Source organism: Hylobates moloch, unplaced genomic scaffold (assembly GCF_009828535.3).
Source record: "Hylobates moloch isolate HMO894 unplaced genomic scaffold, HMol_V3 SCAFFOLD_9, whole genome shotgun sequence".
Classification (NCBI taxonomy): Eukaryota; Metazoa; Chordata; class Mammalia; order Primates; family Hylobatidae; genus Hylobates; species Hylobates moloch.
Genome location: NW_026652284.1, coordinates 24,662,742 through 24,687,262, shown reverse-complemented (window position 1 = coordinate 24,687,262; position 24,521 = coordinate 24,662,742). Strand labels below are relative to the sequence as shown.

General features: G+C 54.8%; 1 protein-coding gene across 9 annotated transcripts in view; it reads right to left on the bottom strand.

Annotated features, from left to right (window-relative positions):
- The window catches only part of RPS6KA1 (ribosomal protein S6 kinase A1), a 78,940-nt gene that overhangs the window by 16,640 nt on the left and 37,779 nt on the right, over positions 1–24,521 (bottom strand). For 2 of the 9 annotated variants that reach the window (XM_058444448.1, XM_032759424.2), the window contains 12 exons: positions 22,036–22,080; positions 11,765–11,881; positions 11,478–11,559; positions 7,242–7,322; positions 6,996–7,075; positions 5,168–5,274; positions 4,415–4,452; positions 3,928–4,070; positions 3,445–3,515; positions 3,042–3,130; positions 1,958–2,022; positions 1,569–1,671 (listed from right to left, as the gene is read on the bottom strand). In XM_058444448.1, coding sequence (XP_058300431.1) covers positions 1,569–1,671; positions 1,958–2,022; positions 3,042–3,130; positions 3,445–3,515; positions 3,928–4,070; positions 4,415–4,452; positions 5,168–5,274; positions 6,996–7,075; positions 7,242–7,322; positions 11,478–11,508 — 808 coding nt within the window. In that variant the 5' untranslated portion in view covers positions 11,509–11,559; positions 11,765–11,881; positions 22,036–22,080. Of the gene's footprint in view, positions 1–1,568; positions 1,672–1,957; positions 2,023–3,041; positions 3,131–3,444; positions 3,516–3,927; positions 4,071–4,414; positions 4,453–5,167; positions 5,275–6,995; positions 7,076–7,241; positions 7,323–8,904; positions 9,027–11,477; positions 11,560–11,764; positions 11,882–12,706; positions 13,075–14,543; positions 14,771–15,498; positions 15,743–18,989; positions 19,009–22,035; positions 22,081–24,521 lie in introns of those variants that run through there. The other 7 variants (XM_058444450.1, XM_032759425.2, XM_058444449.1 and 4 more) reach the window with 7 other exon arrangements.

Below are 24,521 nucleotides of genomic sequence, written 5' to 3'. Positions count from 1 at the left end.
GTATGTGTTTAGACCAGTTCAGTCCTGTTGGACTCTCACATCCACCTCCATCCCAAGCCGAAACAGTTCATCCCTTCCTGGATGCTTCCTCCCCAGCTTCCCCGTCTTACGTCAGCCCCTTCAGGTCCATCTCTGCACAGCAGCCAAAGGGAAGATCCCAACCACAAATCTGCCACCCTGCCCACACCTTTCAAAGGTTCCCCTCTGCCTTCAGGAGTAAGCCCAGCTCCTGAGTCTGGCAATTGAGGGCCTTGTGATCCTCGCCTCCTCTCTCTCCACACCACAGCTGAGCCACGTTGGACTTCTCAGATCCTTAAAGGGGTCTCTGAGCCCTTGCACACACTGTTCCCTTTAACTGGATAATCCACTCCTTGCCTATCCTTCAAGACTCAGCTCACACGCTCCCTCCTCTGAGAAGCCTTGCCTGATGCTGCTCTTCCGGCCCCTGACTCCTACGAAGCTGCACTTGTCACGCTGCCCAGTGGACTGCTTGGAGAAGTGCTGTCTCTGTCATCAGAGGTGTGCAAGTGCAGTGAGAAAAGCACCCCCTCATGGATCACCTGAGGTCAGGGCTTTGAGACCAGCCTGGCCAACATGGTGAAAATACAAAATACAAAAATCAGCCAGGCGTGCTGGCACATGCCTGTAATCCCAGTTACTTGGGAGGCCGAGGCAGGAGAATCTCTTGAACCCAGGAGGCGGAGGTTGCAGTAAGCTGAGATCACGCCATTGCATTCCAGCCTGGGCAACAGAGCGAGACTCCATCTTGAAAAGAGGAGAGAGGGGAGGGGAGGGGAGGAGAGGGAAGGGGAGGGGAGGGGAGGGGAGGAGAGGGAAGGAGAGGGAAGGAGAGGGAAGGGGAGGGAAGGGGAGGGAAGGGGAGGGGAGGGGAAGGGAGGGGAGGAGAGGAGAGAAGAAAAGCACCCCCTCTCCTAAAACATGCCCTTATAGGAGGCTTCCCAGAACATTCCACCCCACACCCACTGTCAATATCTGGCCAAAATGTTAGGATTCACCAGGTTCCTTCCCAGAAGCTCCCTCACTGGCTTCTTGCAGCAACCCCAGGGAATGAGTGGGTTTGTGGCTGTGCCCTTGTTCCAGATAAGTACACGGAGGCCCGGCAGTCAGGGCAGCCAAAGCTGATTCCCATGCCTGTCCCTGACCTATGGGCACTGTCACCTCTGCTCAGCCACCACACAGTGTGGCTGGGTCAGATTCTTTCTCCCTGACGTGATGGTAAGCCTGATGTGTTTGGTCTTCCCAGTGGGCTGGAAGGTGCCCCAGGCAGGGGTCCTGGCTTTTCTACTGTGGCCTTCACCACCCACACATCCCCACTCCCACTCTCTCACCAGACACAAAGAGACCCACAGAGCCCCAGAGTGAGAGAGTCGGGCGGAGTGAGACAGGGACAAAGTCAGAGTCCCACGGAGCCAGAAACTCACCCGCCTGCCCACCCACACACCCCGGCCTGCCAGTGTCCCTGACTATCTCTGCCCCCCAAGCTGCCACCAACTGCCGGCTTCCCTCCTGTACCAGCCCAAGACAGACAAAACAGATAAGGGACGCACCCTTGGGTGTACGGGACGTGAACTCAGTGTCAAAGTAGAAGGTGTCATCAGGCTGAGCCACTGCTGGCTTGAAGGGTGGCTTGATCTCCCGACGGTATAGCTTCTGCACAGTGGGGTGGGCAATCTGGTCACCACAGCATCCTCAACAGCCCACCAGGAGCCCCATGCAGAAGGAGGTGCTGGGCTTGGAACATGGGCCATGCTGCCCAGCAGACAAGAGCATAACTGCTTGCCCTCAGGAGGCCAGCCCTTGTCTTCAAGGGCAGGCTGTGACCCTCTGCTCCTGCGTCTGGGGCGCTCGCTGACAGAGGCTCCCCTCCCACCACCCTTCCTGTGGCCGAGATGGCTGGAGCCCTGGCCAGAGCCCTGGTGTGGGCGGACACACTCACATTCCAGTCAATGGTGGAGTAGAAGACATGCCGCTTGATTTCCTCTGCCCCATCAGGGCCGGAGCCTGAAAGAGCCCAAATGAAGGGTCTGTCCCTGGCTGGCACAAGTCCCAGATATTACCCTGCCCACCGAGCAGCCTCACAGGGATCTGGGACCAGCTGCTGGAGCAGAGGGGACAATGGGCTCACTCTGCCTCCCAGCCATCACCCTAAGGCCTGTCACCTACTCAGCATTTTCCACTTTCTGGAGCTTCTGATGAAGAAGTTCCAATGTACCAGTGGGAGGAGGAAGGCTCAGAGACTTCAGGCAACTTCTCCAAGGCCACACAGTCAGAACAGAAGCTGAGCTTGTTCTGAGACCTACAGAGAGCCCCACCTCATTCCAAGGCAAGCCTCATCTCTGTTCCTCTTATCCCATTGACCTTTTCAACCATAGGACAGGCTGTCACTCCATTCGACCCCAGGGCCTTGACTGGACCTTACACAGCTGGTCATGGACCAGATGAACCCATGAGCCAGGGAAGCCAGCACACACTGGACACCTACTACATGCTGGCATGTTCACGCAACCTCATTTCATCAACAGAGCCCTGAAGCAAGCTTGGGATCATCATCTCCCACTGAGACGAGGAAGCTGGGGTGCAGAGAGGTGAAGTTACCTGCCCGGGGTCACTTAGTTCATAAGTGGCCTCATTCGTTTAACAAATATTTATAGAGGGACTGTTTCGTGCCAGGCAGTGGGGACCTGACACAGAGCCGGGATTGGGACCTGTGCCTTCTGACTCCTGAGCTCATGCTATTTCTCTTGTGCCAGCAGCCTTGGCGGAGAAGCTGTGTGGGGGCCTCTGTCCTTGTCCCCAGAGGGAGTAGGGATGACTCAGTTCCTGCCTTCCCCCTACACACAGGTCAACTCCCCCCTCCACGACACCACACATGGAGCCAGAAGGCAGGGTGGCCCGCGGCATTGTCTGCCCACACAAAGGACAACAGCCCCTTTCAGCCCAGATGTGGCCCCGTGGCCTAGGCTGCAGCTGTACCCGGCTCCCCATCGCCACATCCCCTCCCCTGAGCTGGGGCTGCTTACCGAGCCGGTTGGCAGGATTCCGCTTGAACAGGGCCCGCAAGAGGCTCTGGGCTTCAGTGCTCAGAAACTGGGGCATGCCTAGCTTCGCCCTGAAACAGCCCCCGGGACTCATCAAGGCTGAGCCCCGCCCCAGAGGCCCCATCTCCCCCGGCCCCCGTCCAGATCTAGTTCCCAGCTCAGTCCAGACAAGCCATTCACTAATTCACTTCCCAAAGGCTTCAGGGATCCCACCCACAGGCCCCCATGATGAAAGAGGGGCTCTGGAAGGTCTAATGTTTAACCCAGAAGAGAGTCTCATTAGAGAGGGAATCTGAGGCAGGGACAGGGTAATAATATTCTGACCCCCAAACTGGGGCTGGGGCTTGGAGGAGTCCATCGTTATCAGGGCAGGGCTGGGGCTTACTTCAGAATCAGTGTCATGGTCTCCTTCCGGTCCTTCCCCTGGAAGGGCAGGGAGCCCGTCAGCATCTCGAACTGCAGAGGACAAGGGTCTATTCAGGCTCTGATCCCTGTCTCCCACACACCTCCCGCCTCCTCCCAATCAGGCCCCTCTGCCCCAGTCCCAGGATTCTTGCTGATACATCCAAGTCTGCCTGGAGCAAGAATTATGTCCGTCCCTCTTGCCTCTGCCAACCAGACCACCAGGAGCGGCAGTGGGGGCGCGAGGCTGGGGAGAAGGCCAGCACTGGGTTAGGCGCGTCCCAGGTGGGGTCAAGCCTGGGATCCTTCCAAGGAAGAAAACTGCAGGTGCCTATAGGGTGAGGCCAGCTTGGCTGTGAGAGGAGACGGGGAGAGCCCTATAGATGATGAACCCCCTCACTGTACAGATGGGGAGACTGAGGCCAGACGCTTGGGCTGGATCCTTTACCCCTATCTGGGCACTCACCATCAACACCCCATAGGACCACCAATCCGCACTGTGGGAGTGGCCCTGGCGGTTGACAACCTCGGGGGCCATGTACTCCACTGTCCCGCAGAAAGAGTAGGCCTTCTTCTCATGGTCAATGGCCTCCTTGCTCAGGCCAAAGTCTACAGCAGGGAGGGCAGGAGGACACACCTCAGGACCCCTGCCTTCCTTGCTGCCACCCTTTGCACACCCAACCCCCGTGCCCAGAGGCCAGAAGGCATCACCCCCATGACACTCAGAAGGAAGCTAAGGCCCAGAGAGGTCAGGTGACTTGCCCAGCATTACACAATGAGGGGCTGGGATTCCAACTGAGGGTGCTCCGAGTCTGAGGCCTGAGTTTTTGACCACTTCCAAGTAACTGGCACAGCTTCTCGAGAAGAATGGGCCCCCAGCACTCAGCCGAGACCTATCATGACCTTGTCCTGCCCTCCCCTGGGGCCCGAGGGGGCAGGCGCCCTCCACTCACCAGTGAGTTTGATGTGGCCCTCCTCATCCAGAAGGATGCTGTAATACAGGAATGGGGGTCAGGGCCCCTCAGCTGTGGCCATGTGGGCGGTGGTGTCACCACAGGGCTGTGGGAGTTGGGCTCAGCCCAGAGGAGGTACTCCACCCAATTCTCTCTGATGACTGGGCGGGTGTTGCAGGGTGGTGGCAGTGCCACGCAGGGGTGTTGCCTATCTTTTTTGCTAATCCTTGAAGCAACTGCGTGAGGCAGGTACTATTAGGGCCCCATTTTGCTAATGGGAAAACTAAGGCTCAGGGCAGTTAAGTAGCTCTACAGTCATTGAGCTAGTAGGTCTAGCTAGTAGGTGGAGACAGGATTTGAATACAAGGCTGCCTAACACTAAAGCCAGATCTTATTCCAACTCACCACCTGCCCCTGGCTCCTTAGTTATCATTTGAGGGTAGTTAGATATTAGGGAAAATTCTATAGGGCTTTATCAAGGAAAGACCTCTAAAGGTAGCATCTCAAATGTCACACTAGATTAGCAAAACAGATGGGCAACATTACCTGCATGGAAGGTACCTGGCCCTTGGTAATGGTAGCATTAGTGACTGGGCAGCTGGCACTACCACCCACCCCACTCACCCATTCCTCAGGTTGCCCAAGAGAGGGGGACGTTCCTGGAAAAAGCCACGCCCACCCACCTCAGGACGGCCCTGTCCTAGACGAGGCCTCCCCTGGGGAGGCTGGGGTGGGGTTGGAGGCTTCACTCACTTCTCAGGCTTGAGATCTCTGTAAATGATACCCAGGCTGTGCAAGTGATCCAGGCCCAGAGCCAGCTCGGCCAGATAAAACTTCACATCCTCCTCCGTGAACATCACCTGCAAAAGACAGAAGGGGCCTTCAGCAGGGACCTCCTCTTCCTTAAGAGCTGGGGCACTGGGCGGTCAGCAGCTTCCTGGTCCCTTCAGGAAGGGACCCTGGGAGGACCCTTGGAAACCCCAGGCCGTATAGCCTTCTCGTCATACAAAGGATTTGAAGTATGAAATGACTAATACGCAAGCCACTCATTGTGGCATCGTTCAGAAATAGAAGGGGTTGGAAACAGGCCTAGGGTCCAAGAGTAGAAGGCTGGAATCAGCTGTCTCCCCTGCATAATGGAGTGCTTTGCAGCCATGAACTAGAACAAGGAGTTTCTCCATGTTCTGATATGAAGTGAGCTCCAAGATACACTATCTTGAAAAAAGCAAGGTACAGAACAGTGTATACAGAATAGAACTTTTTACATAAGGAAGTGGGGGTAGGAGTGAACATATATCGGATTTGTTTGCAAAAGAAACATGGGAAAGTTAAACAAGAAACCAATAAAAATGTTTACCTATGGGTGGGGATAGAGGGGGCTGGGGTGGGAGGAAGACTTCTTCATGAATATTTTTCTTTTGAATCATGTAAATGTATTACCTATTCAAACATTAAAATCACAATTTAAGCCGGGCACGGTGGTTCACGCCTATAATCCCAGCCAGCGGCGTGCACCTGTCATCCCAGCTACTCGGGAAAATAACAATTTAAGCTGGGCACGGTGGTTCAAGCTTATAATCCCAGACAGCACTTTGGGAGGCTGAGGCAGGCGGATCACCTGAGGTCAGGAATTCGAGACCAGCCTGGCCAACATGGAGAAACCCTGTGTCTACTAAAAATACAAAAATTAACCAGGCGTGGTGGCATGCACCTGTCATCCCAGCTACTCGGGAGGCTGGGGCAGGAGAACTACTTGAACCCAGGAGGCGGAGGTTGCAGTAAGCTGAGACCCCGCCATTGCACTCCAGCCTGGGTGACAAAAAAAAAAAAAAAAAAATTACAATTAAAAAAAAAAAAAAAAGCTAGATTCTCTTTAAAATCTGAATTGTACAAATGGTCCCATTTTCTAGCTCGAATCCGACAGAGTCTCCCTCTGTCGCCAAGCTGGAGTGCAGTGGCACGATCTCGGCTCACTGCAACCTCTGCCTCCTGGGTTCAAGCAATTCTTGTGCCTCCGCTTCCTGAGTAGCTGGGATTACAGGCACACTCCACCATACCTGGCTAATTTTTGTATTTTTAGTAGAGACAGGGTTTCACCATGTTGGCCAGGATGGTCTCGATCTCCTGACCTCCTGATCCGCCCGCTTCAGCCTCCCAAAGTGCTGGGATTGCAGGTGTGAGCCACTGCGCCCGGCCTCAAATCCTTTTATATTGGTTCAAAATCCTTTTGGATGACATATGTGAGGTGACTGCTAAAGTCTCTGGCTCTCTGGGTGATTTTGAGCTTCTCTCCTATCTTCACACCTCTGCCCAGAGCAGCCCTGGGAGAATGCAGGTGCAGAGGTGAGAGGAACCCTTCGCTCCCCGGAGTTTCCTTGGGAGAAACTCTCAGAGACCTTGCCAGGGTACGGCCTCCATTCCAGGGTGCGTGGTATTTCCTGGGCCAGGGGGCTGCTAGGCAGGCCTGGGTGGTTCCAGGTTCAAGCCACACCAAACACATTCTGTACGGGGCCCTGGGATGGGAGGACTTGGCATCCCCCAGCTCCATCCCAGGGCCCTCTGGCAGTAGATGTCAGCTCACCTCTTTTGAGAGCCGTGTGAAGAGGTCCCCACCACGCAGGAAGTCCAGAATGAGATAGAGCTTGCCCTCGGTCTGGAAGGCTAGGAAGAGGGAGAAAGGCAATGTTAGGGTCAGTGGGGCCTTATGACCTGCTTCTCCAGCCCTGGCTCCCTTGGCCTGCCAGGCAGGCGGTGGGACAGCGTGCAGACCACAGGCAAGGGCAAAGGATGGGTGGGGTAGGAGCTCAGGTAGGGCCTGCAGCTTTACCATAGTGCAGCTTCACCACGAACGGGTGATTTACATCAGCCAGGATGTCTCTCTCCATCTTGGTCCGGACGCGGTCACGTACTGGCCGGACGAGAAAGGAAGTCACCAGTAGCCTAGACACTCAACACAGCCACTCCCAAGCCCCCGCTAAGGGATCTCTTTTCCACTTGTTCCTCCAGGCCTGAGCTCCCAAGGCCCCCTCACCCAGGGCTTTGGGGACACTCAATCCTCAGGTTTCTTCCTTCCCAGTCTGTTTCTGGCTCCTTGGCTGACTCCTTGCCCCCACCCCTCACAGCAGTGCCCACAGCTGGGGCCTTGGCACCCTGCCCATCTCTCTGGTCCCTTTTCCCATCAGGCCCCATGAAAGCCTGTTAATCAGCCAGTCTGAGCAACCTGCTCCCCTAGGTTCTCTGCTTTGTCAGATCCTCAGACTTTGCCTCTGCACCTCCCCCTGGCATGCCTTCACCAGCCCTGCTTTCCATCTGGCATAAAAATTCCCAAATTCTAGTCTGGGGGCTGGTAAGAATGGCTACCTGGGGAGCTAGATCCCTGGGCCTAAAATCCCGATCTACAGGTCTGGGTGGGCACCCTTCACATACATATACATATACATATATATATATATATATATATATTTTTTTTTTTTTTTTAAAGAATAAAAGTTACTGGGCAGTTCTGATTCTCAGCAGGTTCTTTGACTCAGCTTAGGCCTCACCTTCTCCAGGAAGCACTCCTTAATTTGCCAAGCTGGGTTAGGGCCCTCTGGATTCCTACAGTGCTTGTGCTTCTCCTTTGGAGCACTTTTCTCTTTTTCAGGTTGCCTTCTAAATTTATTGAAGCCCACCAAGTGTCATGTTTATTGATTTCACTAGTCTGATTAGAACAGGCTTTTGGGCCGGGCGCAGTGGCTCATGCGTGTAATCCCAGCACTTTGGGAGGCCGAGGCAGGAGGATCACTTGAGGTCAGGAATTCGAGACTAGCCTGGCCAACATGGTGAAACCCTGTCTCTATTAAAAATATAAAAATTGGGGCCAGGCGTGGTGGCTCACACCTCTAATCCCAGCACTTTGAGAGGCTGAGGCAGGCGGATCATGAGGTCAGGAGATCAAGACCATCCTGGCCAACGTGGTGAAACCCCGTCTCTAGTAAAAAATACAAAAAATTAGCCAGCCTGGTGGCACGTGCCTGTAGTCCCAGCTACTCAGGAGGCTGAGGCAGGGGAATCGCTTGAACCCAGGAGGTGGAGGTTGCAGTGAGCTGAGATCGCGCCACTGTACTCCAGCCTGGTGACAGAGTGAGACTCCGTCTCAAAAAAAAAAAAAAAAATTGGCCAGGCGTGGTGGCTCATGCCTGTAACACTAGCACTTTGGGAGGCTGAGGCGGGCGGATCACCTGAAGTCAGGAGTTCGAGACCAGCCTGACCAACATGGAGAAACCCCGTCTCTACTAAAAATACAAAATTAGCTAGGCATGGTGGTGTGGGCCTGTAATCCCAGCTACTCATGAGGCTGAGGCAGGACAATCACTTGAACCCGGGAGGCAGAGGTTGTGGTGAACCGAGATTGCACCATTGCACTCCAGTCTGGGCAACGAGAGTGAAACTCCATCTCAAAAAATAAAAAAATATGTATACAAAAATAAGCCAGGCGTGGTGGCATGTACCTGTAATCCCAGCTACTCAGGAGGCTGAGGCAGGAGAATCGCCTGAACCCACGGAGCGGAGGTTGCAGTGAGCCGAGATCACACCACTGCACTCCAGTCTGAGCGATAGAGTGAGACTCCGTCTCGGGAAAGAAAGAAAAAAAAAAAGAACAGGCTTTTGGACTTGACTGCCTAGGTTCATTTTGGGCACTGTGTTTCAACTAAGTTTATCACAATATTGATTACCCCTTGACTGAGACCTCTCATATGGCCTTTGACTTTTTTTTTTAATGGGACAGGGTCTCACTCTGTCACCCAAGCTGGAGTGCAGTGGTGTGATCTTGGCTCACTGCAACCTCTGCCGCCCAGGTTCAAGCAATTCTAGTGCCTCAGCCTCCCGAGTAGCTGGGATTACAGGCACACCACACCTGGCTCATTTTTTCGTATTTTTAGTAGAGACAGGATTTCACCATTCGGCCAGGCTGGTCTTGAGCTCCTGACCTCAAATGATCCACTCACCTTGGCCTCCCAAAGTGCCGGGATTACAGGCATGAGCCACTGCACCCGGCCTTGACTTTTATTAAAAGGAGAGGGGGAAGGCTAGGGAGTGCTTACTAAGACCAGAAAAAATGTCTGAGCAATACACACAATGCAAAACTAAAGGCTTTTTTGGTCCATGTACTGGATTGGCAGTTTCCTCTCCAGCCTCATAGTCCCAAAGCCTTCACTAGTCCATCCATCTAGTATGAATTCTATTCATTCGTCACTGTCATTCCAGAATTGATGCTCACAGCTGCTTATCTTAGGAGATCTGGCCAATGTACTCCTCCTGCATGTCTTTCCAGAGTCTTGTTCAGGACACCATCCTTGGCCCTTGCTATAAGTAGAAGCTGCAGCTGCCTTCCAACACACCTTCCATGTCAGCACACAGGGCTGCAGGAGCTGGTCCCCTTCCTCTATTTTAATTTTTGTGTTTTCCTCATTAGACATGACAGGGACCACACCAGAGTTAACTATTTTGGTCACCTCACATTTTCTTTTTTCTTTTTTTGAGATGGAGTTTCGCTCTCATCACCCAGGCTGGAGTATGGTGGCGCGATCTCAGCTCACTGCAACCTCCACCTCCTGGGTTAAAGCAATTCTTGTGCCTCAACCTCCTGAGTAGCTGGGACCACAGGCGCATACCAGCACACCCGGCTAATTTTTGTATTTTAGTAGAGATGGGGTTTTCCCATGTTGGCCAGGCTGGTCTCGAACTCTTGACCTCAAGTGATCCACTCGCCTCAGCCTTCCAAAGTGCTAGGATTACAGGTATGAGCCATGGCGCCCAGCTTACCTTACATTTTGAAACCACCTCTACACTTTAGCTCAGGCAAACCGTTTCTCCTTCCCAGGGTCCCCTTCCTCGACCATTTTTGGTCTAGAGAAATCCACTCATCCTCCAAGGCTTACCGCTCCTTAGGTGTCCCCTTGGCCTCTGGGCCCACCCTCTAAGAGAGTACACCACCACTCCCAGCTCCCCAGCCTGTCGGACATCCATGCACACCAGTCACAGCACCGGCTGCACAACACTGTTGGGTGTGCTTAGCCTCTCCTGCCCAGCCTGTGAGGCCTTCACAGCAGGGACCCAGGCTTTTCATCTTTCTCCTCCCTCTGAAGCTGCCACCATACCTCCTGGGGGATGACTCCCACACCCACCAGGCTGGTCTTAGGATACCAAAGCCACCCAAAACATCCTTAAGGCTGATGCCTCCTACTGCCCCCACTACCTCCCCAGCTAGGATTTGGCTCTGACTGGGATCAGAGGTGCACGCCACCAGACCCAGCTCATTTCTTTGTATTTTTAGTAGAGACGGGGTTTCAACATGTTGGCCAGGTCTTGAACTCCTGACCTCAAATGATCTGCCCACCTTGGCCTCCCAAAGTGCTGGGATTACAGGTGTGAGCCACCGCGCCCGGCCTTGACTTTTATTTAAAGAGAGACTTGGTCAAGGAAGGGCACTTGGCTATGACTCTGCTGGGTCAGTGGTCACACAGGCTCCCAGGCCAAGTGGTCAGTATCCAACCCAAAGCCCATCACCAGCCATCCTTACACCCTCGGAAGGTCCCCAGAACTCTAACCTTGGCTCGGGGCTCCCTTCTGAACCTCTCTGCCATCCGGCTCTGTGGCCCTGCCTGGACTCACCCTCTCTTGCCTGGCGCAGCTGCCTCCCTAGGCTCCCTGCCTCTTCACTCACGCCCTTCTCTCAGGCCCCTGAGTTAGGGGCCACAGAGGTCTCCCTCAGACTCTTCTAGCAACAATAGAATGCCTCTGCTTGACCAGCTTGGTAGTTGAGGGCCCCGCCCCCTGACAAACACATCGCATTTACCCTAGTACCACCTTCCAGACCTTCACAGCCAGTCCCTGGCACTTGGCTCAGGGGGAGGGGGATTGGCTGGGGAGGGATGGCTGAGAAACAGGCCTGTTTCTCCACCTTTGAACTAGGTGCTCCTGAAGACACAGCTGTCTCCCTTGCCAGACCCAAGGCCCTTGAAGTCTGGGCTGCCTCCCTCAGCCAAGCCTGGGTTCTGCACAGGGAGGTGTCCCCACTCACCTTTCAGCGTCGCCTTCTTCAGCACCTTCATAGCATACAGGTGCCCACTGTCAGGCCGGGTGACTTTCCGCACCAGGAAGACCTGAGAAGGCAGAGCGGGAAGCAAGGCAGAAGATGGGAGAGGTCTGAGTCCAGGCTGACCTCTATCTTCTCTGAGCCCCAAGCTGACCTTTTTGCTCTCCCTGGGTACCAAGGTGACCTCTGATCCTTTGGGCCCCTAGGTGACCCTTGACCCCCACCTCTAACATGACGACTGTTGCCTTCACAGCTATGGGCTCATGACTCACTTTGCCAAAGGATCCCTGGCCCAGAACCTTGAGGAGCTCGAAATGGGATGGATCAGCCTTCTCAGAGCCAGCCTTGACGTGGTGCGTGATGGAGATCTCCTTGAGGACGCCCTCATCCTGATGGAGGGACAGAGCTGGTGGGCATGCTGGGCCCCATCCAGGCAGCAGGAAGCTCCCCTGCCCAAGTCCATTCCCACCAGACCGCAGCAGATGGGACTTAAAGGCCCAGCAGACGACTTCCCTGAAGGGCTAGCCTCCAGGGTCATCGATTTCAAAAGAGCCTCAGAGGCTGGGGAGGTCAAACCAGATCAGGCACCGCTCCCATTGCTCACGATGGTCTGGCCTGGTTAGGCCCAAAGGGATGCCCAGGCATGGCCAGGCTGAGTCAACCCCAGGCTCTGGCTGAGACCCACAGACCTGCCCCAGGTCCGCCCGTGGGGCTTCCCTCCCCTCTGCTGTTTTAGTGTTGCCACAATAGGAAGTAGGTTTGTTCTCATATGGGGAGGTAGAGCTGGGCCTTCGTTCCTGGTCAGGATGGAATGAGGGGATCCCTCTGGTCAGCAGGACAGGGCTGACGTGCACAAAGACCCAAGAGTCACCCAAACTCCCCCATCAACTTGGTAAGTGCTGGCCTGGGGCAGGTCAGAGTTAAGGCCAGAGACTGCATGGCTCAACTTCCCAAACCCCCCCATACAAACCTACTGGAAGCCCCTTGCCAGGTCCTAGCCGTTCCAGGACTCTACCCTCCCTCCAGTCTGCTGCCATTGCCTTGAAGCCCTGAAGTGCCTCCTCACTTCCCCAGGAAGCAAGTCTGGGCAGGGTCCAGCCACCCCGCAGGGCCAGGCCTGGGCCAGGACAGCCCAAAGCCAGCTAAGCTGGCTTCCCAGGCACCTGCTGCGAGGGACACAGCCAGGCCAGGACCAGACATTCGGGCACACTCACCGAGTCCTGCTGGGGGCCAGAGCCAGGGCCAGGGACAGGCAGAGAGGTCTGGCTGATCCTGGGCCGCTGCTTCCTGGGCAGCCAGGGGAGCAGGGCCCAGAGCCGCAGACGGGGCGGCTTGGGATCCTGCTCCATCCGCCCAGCAGGGCCACGGCACCATGGCAGGAGCAGGCAGAGTCCGGGACTGCTGCAGTGGTGGCCGGGACCAAGGCGGATGTGCAGGGTAAGGGCGGGGGCTGGGCCCGGCCCAGGGCAGCCAATCACTCAGGGCCTGTGGTTTCCCAGCACCAGGCCTACACCCTCACCATGTTCCCTTCCTCTCTCTCCCCCTCTCCTCAGAGCCTGAGGGCTGCCCTCTGGCCATTCCCCCATCCTCCCTGTGGGCCTACAAAGGGAAAGCCCCCTGTCAATGCAGCTGCTGAGCAGACAGGTACCCAACAGCAGAGAGGTACCAATAGCCGACAGGTACCCAACAGACAAAGACAGGTGCCTGATATGTGGAGGCAGATGAAAAGAGACACCCAACAGGCAGAAGCAGGCACCCAACAGGTGGAAACAGATAAGAATGGCATTCATCACGCCTGTAATCCCAGCACTTTGGGAGGCCAAGGCAGGCGGATCACGAGGTCAGGAGATTAAGACGATCCTGGTTAACATGATGAACTCTGTCTCTACTAAAAATACAGAAAAAAAAAAAAAAATTAGCTGGACGTGGTGGCCAGCGCCTATAGTCCCAGCTATTCGGGAGCTGAGGCAGGAGAATGGTGTGAACCCGGAAGGCGGAGCTTGCAGTGAGCCAAGATAGCGCCACTGCACTCCAGCCTGGGTGACAGAGCAAGACTCCATCTCAAAAAAAAAAAAAAAAAAGAATGGCATCCAACAGGCAGGGGCAGGAGAGAACACATACCCAACAGGCAGGGATGGATAAGGACACGCACCCAACGGGCAGAGGCAGGAGGAATTCATATCCAACAGAAAACAGATGGAGACGTACCCAACAAGGGAAGCAGGAGGGGACTCATATCCTCATATCTAACAGACAGAGGTGGACAGAGACTCATCCCCAATGTGTGCAGGCAGATAGGGACACGAGCCCAACAGCCAGAGACAGATGGGGACATATACCCAATAGGTAAAGACAGATGGGGACATATACCCAACAGGCAAAGGCAGGAGGAACACATCTCCAATAGGCAGAGACAGAAGAGAATACCAACCCAACAGGCAATGACAGAAGGGGACATAAACCCAACAGGCAGGCCAGGCGCGGTGGCTCATGCCTGTAATCCCAGCACTTTGGGAGGCCAAGGCGGGCGGATCACGAGGTTAGAAGATCGAGACCACCTGGCTAACATGGTGAAACCCCATCTCTACTAAAAATACAAAAAATTAGCTGAGCGTGGTGGTGGGCACCTGTAATCCCAGCTACTCAGGATGCTGAGGCAGGAGAACGGCTTGAACCTGGGAGACGGAGGCTGCAGTGAGCCAAGATCGCACCACTGCACTCTGGCCTGGGCGACAAAGTGAGACTCCGTTTCAAAAAAAACAAAAAACAAAAAACAACAGGCAATGACAGAAAGGGACAGATGGTGACACGAACCCAACAGGCAAAGACAGAAGGGGACAGGTATCCAACAGGCAGAGACAGATGAAGACATAAACCCAACAGGCAGAGACAGAAGGGGACATGAACAACAGGCACCTAACATGTGACATGTACCCAAAAGGTCAGGCACTTATCAAGTGGAGACAGAGATTGGAACCCAACCACAGACACAGGTAGGCAGCAAAGAGAGACAGCGGCAGAGTCAGCGAGCCCCAAGCAGACCGACAATACCTAGGGCAGGTAGGTCTGACACCTGGCAGATACACGGGCAGGCAGCAGGGCAGGGATCCCCAGGAAGGGGTTAAGGGCGGAGCTGTGGGTTCTTGCTGCTGTACCTGGGGTGGGGAAAGAGATGAGGGGAGACATCTGCAAACTCCCGCCACTCAGGAGAGGACTCTGGTATTTCCTGCAGACCCACCTATTAGCTCTCCCATTTCCCTAGGATTTTCCTCCTATGCCAAGACCTGAGGGAGACCCAGACAGTAGCTGAGAGGACTATCTCCTGAGTGCAATCTGATGTCTTTGACTCTGATCATATCCTAAAAACTGTTATCCTCATTCCAGGAACAGGAAACTGAGGCCCAGAAGACAGTGACTCACCAAGGCTCAAAGCAAACAGTGGCAGAGCTAGCTTGGACCCAGACGCCTCCCTGCTTACTGCCTGGCCTGGGGTCAGCAGGCATCAAATGCCAGGAAAGTGTGGAAAGGTAAATCAGCCAGAGCCACGTCTTGCCCACCCACGTCTGCCCAAAACCCCTTCTCCTTCAGTACTAGGGTCCATCTGGGACCTCCCACTATAGGTCCTGGCCCTCGGAGACAATCTTATCTTCAGGGGAAGATACCTAACCCTCCCTGACAGATGGAGGAGTGGGTGGAACAGCCCCACAAAAACACCACAAAGCTGCAGTCAAATCAGACCCCTGAGTGTAACCTCCTGGTGGGACAGGCAGAAAGCCTGGCTCAAAGAGGGACTAAGAGGGGGGCCAAGGCCACACGGCAATACCTGCACACCCCATCCGGAGATCTGAGCCTCCACCTCATCTGTCTGCCTCTGACTGAGAGCACTCCCTGGGGACAGAGGCAGGAAACCACCCAGAAACCCCAGGGGACAGAGCCACCCCCAAACCCATTCCTTGCCCAGTCATGGTGACAGACACTGCTGGAGGCAGGCGACTCTTCTGCTCACCTTTCTGGGACAGGGAACCAAGTCTCTCTCAACCCTGGGGAAATCTGCCGGGGTCTGCATGGTGGGGCTCAAGCCAGTGGCCAGAGGGCCCCGTTACTCTTCTTACTTCTGCTTTTTTTAGCCTTCCTGGCCCAGAAGGCAGGGTCTCTGGCCCCCCTCCTTCTCACTTCCCCCTCTGCAGGGAGGAGGGGCAGAAGATGGGTCAGGCTCCTCTGCAGAGGAGGGGACACTGCAGACCCCAAGCCCATGACCCCAGGGAAGGCCCAGGGGCACACCTCTCCCTATGTCCTCTGACTCTAAGGAGGAGAGACAAGAGCAGAGACAAAAGTCACAAGGCGATAACGCAGTGACACAGTGGGCATATCAGCACCCGCAAACATCCACGTGAGGGGAGGACCTGAGAGAATGTGGGGCAAAAGTCAGCAAAGGCCACTGTCTGACTGTCCAGCCCAGAGCTTAGATACTGTGTCCCACCCCCCATAGCATCCTTCCTATGGCTATGCCCACCCACAATGGCAGCCCAGAAAGCAGGCACCAGTGGCCCCCCTGGTCCTGCCCTGCTCAGCTGCCCCGAAGAAGGCTGCCAGTCCCAAGCCCCAGGATGGGTAAGGCAGGCAGAAAGCCTGACCAAGAACCTCACAGAGGTCTGAGAGGAGGAGCAGGCAGCTATGGGGCAGGGGTTGACCAGGCCCAGCCCCTTTCTACGTGGCCTCGCTTCATCACTTACACCAGTACAGCACAGGAACTGACATGCACACACACACATACACTCAGGCCGATGATCGGAAACCCTGTCCACAGACAACCCCTATGCAGAAACACACGCCCCCACGCACACACGGACTTCCCCTTCCCTGTCCTTGCAGAGTGTGTGCGGGTGGATGGCTGCCGGTAGATTGTGAAAGATGCCTCCCTCAGCCAAGCCTCTCATTGCTCTCCAGCTTCCTCAGACAGGGGTTTGGAGGCTGGGGCAGCTCTCGAAGCCCCAAAGCTCACCCTCCCTACCAGCCCCTGGTCCCTCAGATGCAAAGAAGATAGAGAGGTAGCTACTTTGTCGGGGGAGACTCTCCAGACACGGGCTGAGATAAACCAAGGAGCCCAGTCCACACTAGCGTCTGTGGCCAGCAGGGTACCAGAAGGGGCAACAGGAAGGAAACAGTCTTAGAACTGCCTTTGCTGAAGGGTGTGTGGGCCCTGAGGCCTCTGGTGGTGGGCGGGGGGAGGACAGCCACCAGCCCACATCCCTTGGTCCCTGCCCCATCCCCCCCGCATAGGGACTTCCTCTTTTTTTACTTCCTCCTACAGGGCAGCTGGAAGAGAAGCCCAGAGCCCCCAGGCCTGATCCCTGGTCTCTAGGGTCCCCACCCTGCCAGCTGTAGCCAAGCCCACCTGCCAATCCTGGCCCTAACGGACACCAACAGCCCCTTCCCCAGCTGGCAGCATTTGCAGGGCCCTCCCAGGCACTACCCCTCCCTCAGGTGGGACAGATGTCCTCAGACGCATCTCCCAGCATGCCTCCAGGCAGGTGAGGAGGGGTCCACAGCTCCCTGGCAGCCTTGAGGGGGAGGTGGCCTCCAACACTAGGTCACGACTGGCATGGAGAGATGATGGTAAGTGTGCCTCCTACTGATTGAGCAGTTACTGCATGCACACAGCCTTTTTTTTCTTTGAGAGGGAGTCTCACTCTGCTGCCCAGGCTGGAGTGCAGTGGTGAGATCTCAGCTTGCTGCAACCTCCGTCTCCTGGGCTCAAGTGATTCTCGTACCTCAGCCTCCCGAGCAGCTGGGACTACAGGCGCACTCCACAATGCCTGGCTAATTTTTTGTATTTTAGTAGGGACAGGGTTTCATCACATTGCCCAGGGTGGTCTCGAACTCCTGAGCTCAGGCGATCTGCCCGCCTCGGCCTCCCAAAGTGCTGGGATTATAGGCGTGAGGCACTGTGTCCGGCTTTTTTTTTTTTTTTTTTTTTGGAGACAGAGTCTCACTCTGTTGCCCAGGCTGGAGTACAGTGGCACAATCATGGTTCACTGCAGCCTCTTGGGCTCAAGCGATCCTCCCACCTCAGCCTCTGGAGTAAGCTGGGAGGACAAATGCATACCACCACATCTGGCTAATTTTTTAAAAATTTTTTGTAGAGGGCCGGGAGTGGTGGCTCATGCCTGTAATCCCAGCACTTTGGGAGGCCGAGGCGGGTGGATCACCTGAGGTCGGGAGTTCAAGACCAGCCTGACCAACATGGAGAAACCCCGTCTCTACTAAAAATACAAAATTAGCTGGGCATAGTGGCATATGCCTGTAATCCCAGCTACTAGGGAGGCTGAGGCAGGAGAATTGCTCGAACCTGGGAGGCGGAGGTTGCGGTGAGCCGAGATCATGCCATTGCACTCCAGCCTGGGCAACAAAAGTGAAACTCCGTCTCAAAAAAACATTTTTTGGGATGGGTCTCCCTGTGTTGCCCAGGCTTGTGTTGAACTCCTGGCTGGGCATAGTGGTGTGCGCCTGTAGTCCCAGCTACTCTGGTAGTTGAGGTAGGAGGATCACCTGAGCCTAGGAGGTCAAGGCTACAGTGAGCTGTGGTTGTGCTACTGCACTCCAGCCTGGGCAACACAGAGAGGCCCTGCCTCAAAACAAAAACAAAACCAAAAAAGCACAACTATCCTGAGACAGCCATAATCAAGGTGTTGTGGGTGCCCAGAGGTGGTGACTATCTGCCAGTGCATGAAGTCAAGAAAGACCTTCCAGAGAGGGGCAGCCCAGCTGGGTCCTGAGGATGAACAAGTGCTGGCCAGGCAGAAAGGAGGAAAAAAAGACACTCCAGGTAGAGAAAGAGCTGTGTGACCAAGGGGCTTGCGGCCAGGAGGGTAGGGTGGGAAGTCAGGAAGAGCTGGCCACTCACTAGCTGGGTGCTCCCGGGCAAATCTGTTTTCCTGTCTGAACCTCGGTTTCCTCCTCTGTAAAATGAAGGTTAGAACAATATGCTCCACACTCAGATTGTTTCTAGAAGCAAAATGGGCCACAGAGACGAGGGGATGTTGGAAATAGAACTTCTCCCAGGTTTACTTAGTCGTACTGCTGTGAGGCCTCCCCTGGGCAGGCTGGAGGGACAGAGCTCAGCCACAGGGTCCCAGGTACTAGGAGGGTGGCTGGCCTTCTCTGGCCAGGCCAAGGGAAGTTCCTCCGAACACCTGAGGCTGCCCGAGGCTCCCCGAAGTCCACAGTCACATCCTGCCTAAGCTCTGGCCAGGGGAGCATGAGGGATCCGGGAGGGATCAGGGTTTCATAAACAGGAAGAGAGGAGGGGAGGGGAGACGCTCAGCTCTCAAAATAGACCTGCAGGCGCTTCGAAGGGGTCCAGCTCGGAGATAGCTGGGGGAGGGGGCCTGGGATGCCCAGTCCACTCCCAGGAAGGGAGGGAGGGCAAATGGAGCCCCGGTGTGCCTGAGGGTACCACATGCACCTAGGTGCTGAGGGGATCCAGAGAGTTCTCACCCTGGATGGCTATCCACACTATTGCTGCTAAAAGCCAAATCCCAAATCCCGCTCGCTGCCTGAAATGAACAAAATAAACAAGCATTAAACAGCAACATTGTGCCACAAGCCCTGTTAGATGTTTTAATTTATATGTACCACATTCTCTTTTCCAGGTAGCCCTGAGAAATAGGCTTTATTCTCCTTTTATTTTTCAGGAAAGAACCTGAGCCTCAGCAGGGCAAGTGACTTGCCCAAGGTTACAAGGCAAATAAAAAACAGGCGGAGGATTCTGAACTCAGAATCCCTGACACTCTTCTCTGCCTCTTTGCCACCTGGAAGGCCCAATTCTTTCTCTAGCTGCCCAAATCCTGCCTTTCGAGCCCCAGCCAAATGCCAGTTCAGCAGGGAACATGGCCTGTGCCCTAGAGCCCACCCCAACTCTTCTTCCTCGGCCATGCACGGCAATGACCATGTCTCTGGTCCACACTCAGCCCTGAACTCAGATGCCATCAGCTGGGTTCCCGGGGACGTGCTCATCTCGTCATGCTATGGAGAGAAATGTGGGCACCTGGAAGGTGGTGGTATATGTCTCTGCCCAACATGGGCCTGGCACAGAGTGGAGGTTCTATGTGCCCACAGCTGTGCTCTTGCCCCATCATAGCGCCTACCACATGGCTTTCCTGTCTCCACCCTCTGCACAAAGATGGGAGCTCCTGGAAGGTGGGGGATGGTGACTTCATTTTAGGCCCTCTTACGTACAACAGGGTGCACCGAATGTCTGATTAGGATAAAGTGGCCCATTGCCAGCTCATTCCACTGCACAAAGTGATGAGATCCGGACCACAGGTTGAGCGCCCCCTGGTGTATTAAGCCCAGAAGTGGGCATTAGGGACACTGGTGGCTGGGACAACAGATGGACGTAGCAGGTGCCCAGGACTGGTCCCACTTGGAATCACGGAAAGCCAGTGCTCCTCCTCTTCAGCACTCAGGGTTCTCTGGACTATGAGGAATGACCTTGAAGCCAAACAAGACTTGTCTTCATTGCCCACCAGCTATGTGATGTTGAACCTCAATTTTCTCATCTGTAAAATGGGGATAGTAGGCCGGGCGCGGTGGCTCACGCTTGTAATCCCAGCACTTTGGGAGGCCGAGGCGGGCGGATCACGAGGTCAGGAGATCGAGACCACGGTGAAACCCCATCTCTACTAAAAATACAAAAAAATTAGCCGGGCGTGGTGGCGGGCGCCTGTAGTCCCAGCTACTCGGAGAGGCTGAGGCAGGAGAATGGCGTGAACCCGGGAGGCGGAGCTTGCAGTGAGCCGAGATCGCGCCACTGCACCCCAGCCTGGGTGACAGAGCGAGACTCCGTCTCAAAAAAAAAAAAAAAAAAAAAAAAAAAATGGGGATAGTAACAATCTACCTCCAAGGATGTAGTTAGAACTAAATGCAAAGCACCTGGTATGATGCTACGCATAGGTTAAGCTCTTTCTCTTCCTTAAGTGGCATTCGAGACTCCATGTCCCATCCATCTCCAGCCCTGTCTCTCTTCCCATCCCAGGATCTTCTGCTCTAGAGCAAGAGTCATAGGCTTGGGAGCAAAAGGTTACCTGCCTCAGCAAGTTCCTGCCATCTCCCAGTCAGCCCCTCCAGTTCTTGAGGTGAGAAGCTGTACTCAGCACAGGTCCCTAAATGCTGCAAGCTCCTCTGCAACCCCCAGAACCTCAGCCCTGAGATCTGAACACCGTGTTTCTTCACTGGGAACCTATAGTTCTTCATTTTGTTACTAGGCAACGAGAGGTAGCTACTTTGTGGGAGGAGATTCTGCAGACATGGGCTGAGATAAACCAAGGGGCCCAGTCCACACTATTTACTGGCCTCTGCTGGTCCAAGGTTGCCACAGCAACCCACAGAGAAGCAGTGGGAGAATACTTCCCTCACCTGCCCTACCCTGCCCAGCTCAGTCACCTCATCTTAGGAAGCTGAGTCAAGGTAAACATCAGGACTAATCCTGCATCCATCTCAAAGGTCAAGCTTATGGCAGGTCTGGTGCTCAAGCCAACCTAGGTCTGGAAGGTGGGGCCACTGGCAGGAAGCTGAGCTGAGCAATATACCAAGACATTTTCGGTGCTGGCACCGAAGCTGCCATGTGCCAGGCAGTTACTACCTCATCGTCCTTCACATTGCTCCTGTGAAATAGGCACTGTTTCCCCAACTTACAGCTCAGGAAACTGAGACTCAGAAGGGAGAAGAGCTTCTGGTTAAATGGTGGGGATGGAGCCAGGACTGGAACTCGGATTTGCTCTAACACCATGCTCTGTCCCTGCCTGAGCAGCTTCCAAAGACCCTCCACAGCCAGCATCTCCTGTGACCTCACAGCCACCCTGTGAAGGGGATGTGGTCTTTTCCAATATAGAGATGAGAAAGCCAAGGCACAGAGTGTGCAAGGAACCTCCCCAAGGTCACACCACTGTCACCTAGTCCTGGTGCTTTTGGCAACACACAAAACCAGCAACAGGGGCTAGGGGGCTACAGAAAGGGGCCCAGGGGAAGCAGAGATAGCAGGGGCGAGGGAATGAGCCTCAGACTGGGAAGTGGAAGCCCTAAGAAATGCCAGGCAATGGGCCTGGTTAGCCTTGAGAGGCCACCAGCACCCCCTTTCCAGTTCACGTGCCCAGATGCTCACTTCCAGGCTCTTGGCAAGCGCAGCTCTATCAAAAGGAGCAGCACAGCTGGCCTGAGCCCCTCCCATCGCTCCTTAGAGCCAGCCCGAATTCCATCAGTAAATAAACCACAGGGGCATCCGGGCCTGGGTGACAGGTAACCAGAGCCCTGACCTGGATTCTGCTCCTCACCCTTTCTGGGCCACAGTCACCTCACCTACAAAATAGGAAGGTTGGAACAAGTGATTTCTATGCCCAGGGTTGCCACAAGGATTTGGTGGGCCCTGAGAAGGACGGCTGAGCTGGGCAAAGGGGCTGGAGGCTGGAGCCCTCGACCTCCTCCAAGGTCATGCAAACAGGACCCTCCACAGCCCCTCGCCCAGGGTGCTGGCCCCGGTCCTCACCTTGGACGGCTGAAGTCCAGCTTCTTCCCCTGAGGTCTGTCCATTCTGGAAAAGAGAAAGGAGATTTGGGGAGCACTGTCAGAACTTACAGACTTGGGAGAAGGACTCTGTGGGGCACCCCCACCCTTAGCTGCTCCCAATAGCCATGGAGGCCATGGTGGTGGGACAGGAGTCCTGGGTGGGTCCCTCCACCTCCACTTTCACAGTGTGAGCACAGGGACCAAGTATTCTGGCAGCAATGGCCCCTCATGACTCAGGCAGAATATTCCCAGGGACCAGCATTCTGACCCTCATGCTGTCTGCCTGGCAAACGCTTCATCTCTGAAGACTTAGTTCAGATGTCACCTCCTCCCAGGGAGAAGGGAAGGGTCATGTGTGGCTTCCAGCTGTACCAGATACAAACCTTGTACAAACTAGTCAACTGTGAGAGGACTCAGTTTCCCCATCTATAACATGGGGTGGGGTAGTTACACTGACTTCTCAGAGTTGCTGCAAGGGTGGAAGGAGACAAAGTCTGGGAAAGTGTGCAACCCAGAGATGGTGGCTATCCTTGCCCTGCCGCACTCTGAGACCCCTCCCCTGACCTTGCCAGGCAGAATGACTGCTGCCTCCACTTCAGCCTTCATTGTAGCACTTGTCACACTGCAGGGACTATTTACACACAGGCCTGCCCTTCCTAATAAACGGGGAGTCCCGGGAGGGCAGAGATGAGGGCTTGGTGCTAACAGCTGCTGCTCTCTTCCAAGCCTCTGCCACATGGCAGGCACTGGGCTCAATGCCTCGCACCTGTGGCACCATTTTTTTTTTTTTTTTTTAGACAGAGTTTTGCTCTGTTGCTGAGGCTGGAGTGCAGTAGTGCAATCTCAGCTCATTGCAACCTCCACCTCCCGGGTTCAAGCGATTCTCCTGCCTCAGCCTTCCAAGTAGCTGGGACTACAGGCATACGCCACCATGCCTGGCTAATTTTTGTATTTTTTTTAGTAGAGAGGGGGTTTCACTATGTTGGCCAGGCTGGTCTCAAACTCCCGACCTCAGGTGATCCACCCGCCTCGGCCTCCCAAAGTGCTGGGATTACAGGTGTGAGCCACTGCGCCTGGCCCCTGTGGCACCATTTCATCCTCACAACAGCCCTGGGAGGTGGGCCCTGGCCCCATTTGGCAGAGAAGGAAACTGCGGCTCTGAGGGGACCTAGTGATGACGCCTGTGGTCACACAACTGCTGAGAGGGGATTCAAAATCTGCTCCCAAATCCAGGAGGTGCTCAAAAAAGCTCAGCTGAAAAACAGCCCAGAGCCCAGAGCCCCGCTCTGGTCAGTCTTGCCTTTTCCAGCCCCCAGACTTCACTCTCAGGTGCTTATTAAATATGCTGGGGTTTGTCAAACCCAGCCCATCTGTTTCCTGTGTGATGTGAGGCAAGTAACCTACCCTATCTGGGCGTTTGGAAGCTAAAAGAAACTGCCCCACCCCTCTTGGAACAGGGAGAGTGTGGTGAGGCAGACAGGAGGTTCCCGACAGCTAGGAAGGCCTGCGCGAGAACAGGTCTGGATCTGGACTTTGGAGCCAGGAGCTGGGTCCATGGGGCAGCTGTAGCCCTGCTTGGCAGTAGCAGGCACAGCTGTGCTCTACCCATTACATAATCTCCCTGCCCCTGGAACAGCTCCCCATCGCCACTCCCAGGACATCCTGCCCCCTGAGCCCCTTTAATGCCCCTAATCTCTCCCCAGGGGCCAAATGTTCTACAGGCCCCTCCACACACACATCCATACGCACACTGTCATCTCTCAGCAGCCCGGGGAGAAGGGATGGGTTGGTCAGGGCCCAGGGGCTGGGCTGGGGTAGGGATGCTTTTGTAGACTGAGCTCCACTTCACCCAGCATTCTAGACTCTTGACATAATTCCTGCAGATGATCAGAATAGCCTACCCACCAGCTCCCTGCCCCACAGCCTTCCCCACTCCAAACCCTCATCATTCCTAAAATCAAGTGCAACTGCTGCGCTCAACTCACTCAGTCAACATTTGCTGAGAATCTTCTATGTACCAGGCCCCAAACCCCTCCGTGGCCTCCACTGCCTGTAGAATCAAGTCCCAGCTCCTTAGCACAGAAATCAAGGCCATCATCTTCAACTGCCCAGCACAATAACTAGGAATGTGGGTTTTGCAACCTGACCTTGTGGGTTCAAATTCTGGCTTCTACCACCTGCATGACCCCTAGAAGTTTAGTTCATTTATTGGGCTTCAGTTTCCTCATCTGTGAAATGAGGATTAAAGTAACATACCTCAATGGTGGCGGCACGAAGCAAATGAAATAATGCCTATAAATATATACACCTGACATGTAACTGGCATACAAACAATAGCCATTCTTATCATTGGGCCCTATTTTTGAGCTAAACCGAACAACCGCAGACCCTGAAAACAGTCTATTTTATATCCCCAGCATTTGTATGGTGGCTCCCTCTACCAAGAAAGCCTTTCCTGCCTTGTCA